General features: G+C 40.0%; 1 protein-coding gene across 1 annotated transcript in view; it reads left to right on the top strand.

The window, feature by feature from the left end:
• The window catches only part of LOC117167075 (neurogenic locus protein delta), a 30,879-nt gene that overhangs the window by 3,672 nt on the left and 20,869 nt on the right, over positions 1-6,338 (top strand). Inside the window, exon 2 of the mRNA XM_033351685.1 lies at positions 2,681-2,983. Within this exon, the coding sequence (XP_033207576.1) occupies positions 2,681-2,983 (303 nt within the window). The remainder of the gene's footprint in view (positions 1-2,680; positions 2,984-6,338) is intronic.

The following is a 6,338-nucleotide window of genomic DNA, read 5'->3' on the forward strand; positions in this document are numbered from 1 at the left end:
GGGGTGAAAATTGATGTGGAAGGGATCATTCCACAGGTTCTCATTCTTTCCTTCTCGCCATTATCTTCTTTCCTCTTTTCATCTTTGCTTAGTTCTTTCTTTCTGGCACGACTCACCAAGGGTTCCAAGAGAATTCTTCCTGGGAGAGATGTCTCCTATATTTTTTTTCCTTCGCTTCCAACAATTCCCTTTTCTCTCAATCTCTCGTATTCATTGGCGTAAGAAACTTTTACTTCGAGAAAATTATCCGTTTCTTGCAGATTCGGAAGGGCAGCATCGGGGAATCGTTTTTGTAATTTATTTCAAAAATAATTTCAGCTTTGACAGCTCTCTTAATTCTTTAATTATCTTTATTCATTCTTTGATTTTTTAGCAAACTTTATTTCCAATTGTCTTCAAACAAATACACTTTCTAAAATTCATGTGATGTTTCTTTGTTTGAGGAATTACTCAAAGTAATATTTTTTGAGTTCGTTAAGATAGTTAAGAATTAGATAATTATTTCTTTGAATTTAGGATATATTTCTGGGTTGTAGTTTCGAATTTTGAGACCAAGAAGCTTAAACTTTATTGTCTCTTAAAACTTGAACCATAACTCGAAATGGTACCGATATCCTGGCAGTAAATCAATGCCATATTACGCCACTGTTCCAAGTCTGTAGGAAGAGGAGAGCAAAACAGTAACGGCAGATTTACTACAACGCTAAATCTGGCTCCACTCTTTTAGATTTGTCTAGTCTCCTCGTTCCTCTCGGCCGAGTCGACGCCTTTCCATTTTCTTCGTGGACGATCTTCGCGTCGTTTCAACTTCGGCAAACGTCAAAATACTTGGCGCCTCTTCTTTTTTTGGTCATCATCAAGAACGCCAAGAACAGAAAGAAACGTCTGCCTTGAAATTCAAATTTTTCCTCATAAAACTGCTTTGAGGATTATTTGCGAAATCCAAGTGGACAGATGGTTAGCTCGGATTTCGAGGAAGACAATCAAATCTGAGCGTTACTGAAGGCACCTAAACCTTATGACGAAATGCCCGTGGATCCATAAATACTCCGGAGGCATTGGATCCAGGAATAGCCTCCTCTGCGCCAAAGTGAGAAATGTCCGCGCAGGACCTCGTAGCCGGTAGGCTTTTACGAGGTAATAGAGGCAGCGGTACGCCCCCGAAGGTGATAAAAGAACACCGGTTTCTCAATTTGACAATTCTTTGCACCCGATATCTCACGCCTTCTTACCATCTGGAGAAGACCTTTTAGCATCGACTCCAACAATTTGCAAAAGAAGAATCAATTCCCACTCCCGCACGCTCCCAGTTTCCATTCAGCTCTTTCCCAGAATCACAAAATTATACTGTCCCATTTCAAAGTTATGCTAATTTCCGGTAGTATCTTCTTTCAGCGAGATAGGATTTAAACCAGATAATATATCTCCTGTTAATTCTACTCTCTGTCTAATCAAAATTGATATGCCTTTGCAAATCTATAACATCTTTCTAAACTCTGAAGTTTATAAATAACTCTGATTAATATGAATCTGATGACCAGAGTTTCTTATCTTTTGCACAATTAGGATCAGTTTTACGTCTGTCAAATTCACGTTTATCGCGTGGGTTCAAGGTCGTCGGGGATTTCAAACTGCAGAGCCGAAACGACTTTGTCTTATTCTCGCCGGCATATGCGAGACGGGATATTTGTGTCACAAGCGCAAAGACACGGCAGACTATAACATCATATAGTATATGTATATATGCATTATTGTAGGTTCGTCCAGGAAAAAGAAGCGAGCGAAGATTGAGGCTACGAGTGCATCCTCCCTCATTTTTTTTATTGTTATTGTCATTTAAGCTTTGGCAAGTTTGACCGACTTCCAAATGAAAATACTTTTTTCCACGTTTTTCTCCGCTTTCAGAATTATTCCTCTCGATAATTCCAGTAGTTTTTCTCTTTTTCCGTGTGGAGTTTCTCCTTTCTTAAATAAATTTCATGAGCAATTAATGCGAATTTAACCATCTGCTCTCGTGCCACAACCACCATGAGCTAATTTTTTCAACTATGAAATCCTCCTTGAAGATCCACGTGCTTGTGCAAAAAATAAGCACATGCTCCACAGACTCCCGTCGTGAAGTCGTTGGTGTGGATTTGAATTTTCTCGAAGGATCCAACTTCTTTTATGAATAACGGTTCACATTTGTAAAAACCAAAATTAGCAGAGAGCAAAACTAACATCCTTCAACCGCAATTTCCTCCTTCAGGACGGAAACTAATTCTACGGGGACTTTGCTGTAATGTTTTTAGGGACTTGGAGTTTCGAGTAGTGTTTTCTTTTTTTAGGGATTTTTTTAAGGATAGTGTTTTTTTATAGCATGCTTCTAAGAAGTAATTTTATCCTTAATTCTGGTGTAAGATTTTATTATCAAATATAAATATTATTATTCTCAACTGTTAGTAAACAACAAGCCGGTTATCTATATAATATTACGACCTAATACGACAATTAGTGAATCACTAGACTACTAGAGAACTAGAGTCCTAATGAAGGTCCGAGTCGATTATTAGAAGCGGGTTCAGTTTGAAGATTTATTAATGAAGTTCTTATCACGATAAATGTTCCCAACTATCCTACATCTAAGATTTTTTATGTTCGTATTAATGCAAACCTTAAGCTGATGAATTTTCCTTTTCAGGTGCACGCTTCGGGGGTCTTCGAGCTGAGGCTGAAGTCTTTTGTGAATGAGTACGGGAAGGATAACTTAGGAAAGTGTTGCTCGGGAAGTACATCAAGGACAGGAGAGTGTTCAGGTGTTTGTCGGACGCGTTTTAGGGTCTGCCTGAAGCAATATCAAGTGAAAATAGATACTACAACACCATGTACTTATGGTGATGTTGTCACTCCTGTTCTCGGCGAAAACGTCGTCAACCTGAGTACCAATGTAGCCCAGCCAAGTTTCACCAACCCCATCAGATTCCCCTTCGAATTCACGTGGCCGGTAAGTTTTATTTAGATTAAATATGTGTTTATTATTCACAAAGAAATTTTCCATACGAAGATCTTGTTTCGTCAGATTAGAAATGAAAAAGCTTAGATGCGAGCACACGCCAGACATGTCGCGTGCGTCAGTGCGTGACAGAAAGAGAATTTGAATAGCATATGGTGCAAAGAGAGACGGGCGCAAAGCACTTGTCTCTCCCTCCTGTTGGTGCTGTTTTTGATGCCATCCACCATCCCAGGCGTACGTCAGTTCTTCCGAGACGCACCCATGGCAGATGGTTCGACCTTTTATGCCCTGCCAACCCTCCATTTCTTTATCTCTTCAGTCCTCTTCACAGGGAATGTTCCCTCTAAAAGAATAACGCGGGCTTTTAAGTTATAATCAAAACTTGAATTGAAGTTTATTTAAGGACATTCTCATAAAAACTATTTCGCTTAGGCCTTAGGACATCTAGAAATGCTCAGACAACTTTTTTTTACAGAAAAACAAAGTAATAGTAGTTGAGTTTTAAAAGGTAGTAAAAGAGAAGGACCATAAAGTTAAAAACGGCTGATCTTTCTCATTCTCGCACGTTTCTGAGGGCAGAAGTTAAATTTACTAATCCATATGGTGTTCAGGGCTCAGCGTGACCGGTCGTGCAGTGTATCGACCAATATTATAAGTCAGCTATATCGAGACCCTAGCCTAGACCGCCAAAGCACACCGCTCTCGAAGTTGGGAATAGCAGGAAGGAGACGAAGAAAAAAAAGAGAATTTTTCTTCTCGGAAGCGAGGCGAACCCACATGGTCTTTCGGTGGGTTGTTACAGGGACCACTCGAACTGTGAATTATAGGCGAAGGATGCACAGATTATGGGTTCTGGCACCATACACTAGCTGTTTACTACTCGGGAAGAAAGTAAGATTGAACCAGCGAAATCAAACGCCCCAATCGGAAACACAACTCTCGAGTATCCTACTTATGGTAGCAGGGGTTTAAAATATCTCCGGCAATTTTCGTTTTGTGGTTAGGGTAAAAGGTAGAGCAGACTTTAATTTAATAGAGAATTTAATTTACTAGAAATTGGATCTAGACTGAAGGTTTAGGTTTTAAAATGTAGTGTTGATATTAAAAGGTTTTTATCGGATGAGGACGGAAATTCACAACGCGTGTCATTAATTAAGAGGGAGAGAATACGTAATCGTAACCTTCGTCGAGACTCTTGGACTCTTAATCGGTTTACGTTTGTATTTGAGGAGTATAGAGTTGCTCTTATTAAAACACCATGACATCACAGAGCCAGCACTGTACTTTCTTTAGCGCTCTTTTAATATCTCAGAACTTGGATTGTGAGATTTTTGCCTGCATTTTGACAAATTAGGTTATTCAAAATTACACAATTTGCTAATGAAAACTAAATCTGTCTTTTTAAGGTTCTTGTAGCTCTTAGTTCTTACTTATTCGTAGAGCATGCACACTGGTGCGTATCTGCATCTAGGTACATTTTCGCCAGAACGCGCGAAATACGAGAAGATTAGCACTGTAAGAAAAACTGTTGTAGTCCATGTGATCCCTACTTCGGAACAAGTTTGAACATGTGGCTACAAGTTAAAGGTCTTCCAACAATTTCCTGATAGCCTCATGAGAATCTTTCGTAAGATACTGTGGTTTTCGAATTTTTAAATCGACAAATTTTGTTATCTCTTGATCAAGAATTCTTATGAATTCTAATGTATCAGGATCTTCTCAGATTCTCGTCGGTAGTTAATTCAGATGACGTCGTCATATATCAGCACACCTTGAGTCATCCAGTCTGGATCGTTTCTTAATCCTGGGATGTGTCTTTTTATGGGTAAAATGGAGTGTGGGGCTGATATTCCTTGATTTTGTGAGAATCCCACGGCTCTGGACTGCGTGATTCAAAGGTTCGGAAGAAGGAAGAACGCGAACTAGCGGCTGGGTCTTTGACGAGCGGATGAATGGTTGCCTGAGAGTAGCGATGCGCTACTCTCTTCGCTAAGCGTTTTGTATAAATTACAGTAGAGTCGGGGAAAAGAGAGACAAAGAGAGAAAGAATGAAATAGAGAGGATTGACTGGGTCCGCTCGAATGTCGGATATTTTTAGAGTTTCACCGTGAGCCACAAAACTCACGCGACGTGGTCGATCCTACCCATTTCTTTTAACCCTTTCAGCCAGACTTCTTCTTCAAAGGACAAATAATTTATAAATATTTACCTCCTGGATTCAGCTTTGAGTCTGAATGCCATTTTCACGTAATAGGATTTGTATCTGAGATAATCTTTTACAGGTTTATGGGCCCTACGAACGTTTATCTTTTTCTCTCTTGATCGCAAATCGATTTCAGTTATCTATTTTACGATCCTAATTATTCGATTCAGTTTTAATCTTGCCAATATTTGATGCTATCTATTCAATTTTATGATCCATTAACGTGACCAGATCCTAACTAATGGCTCTAAGGACCAGAAAATGTTACGAGTGCTAGAGTTTCAGTTTGCCGATCTCTGGACCTGACGCTGCGTCTTCCGTGAAAATTTTGAAGAGTAGTTAAGTTTTTCGTCGAATCAGCGAGCGCTCGAATATTCGTCTTGTGCCAAGTCGCCACTGTCTGGGTCTCTCTTTCTCCCGTATGTTTTACTAGTACCTCCGAAGAGAATCGTGGTAATAACGGTGAAATGGGTTTGTGTCCCGAGGGCTCGGTCTCTCGTGAAAGACCTCGTCTGAGTCCTAGCTTCTTCTTCTGCTTCGTGGAGAAGAGTACGCGAGAACGCCCCTTCCCGTAGGCACGACACGTGGTCATCGGAAAGGTGTATCAGCTGATACCTACCGCTTTGCTCTTTAGTATCTACCTACCTACTACCGTACTTTCTGTCCCGGGAATAGACCCACTCTATCCTCTCGATTTCAATCGCGTCAAGCGTGAAACGACTTCAAGCGTTTTCAAAAATCATCCGCAACGCTCGGTTGAACTTCAGATTCACTCAATTCTAAATCAGTCTCGTCCCATTCAATCACTTTCCATTCATGCTTATTCAAATAAACCCAATAGTCAGTCTTAACCCTTAGCTTATTTTTCACTCAGCTTTATCACATTTTATTTCGTAAGGTGTTAGTTCATCGAATAGGAGGATTGGACATTTAAATATTGTTAGGTTGTAGAGATTGCACTTCCGAGTTTTCGCAGTGCGGAATCGCTTATCTTGATAAGTATAAACGAGGAAGAGGAAACACAAAGTATAACAGCTTTGTATCGGATTGTTTCAAGTACCTGCTTCTTTTGTGATGATTAATACGTGCATATAAAACAAGGTAGCTTGTAAGAGCTGTCTTCACTCTGGAAGAGGCACAGAG

The sequence above is a fragment of the Belonocnema kinseyi genome, chromosome 2, assembly GCF_010883055.1.
Source record: "Belonocnema kinseyi isolate 2016_QV_RU_SX_M_011 chromosome 2, B_treatae_v1, whole genome shotgun sequence".
NCBI lineage: Eukaryota > Metazoa > Arthropoda > Insecta > Hymenoptera > Cynipidae > Belonocnema > Belonocnema kinseyi.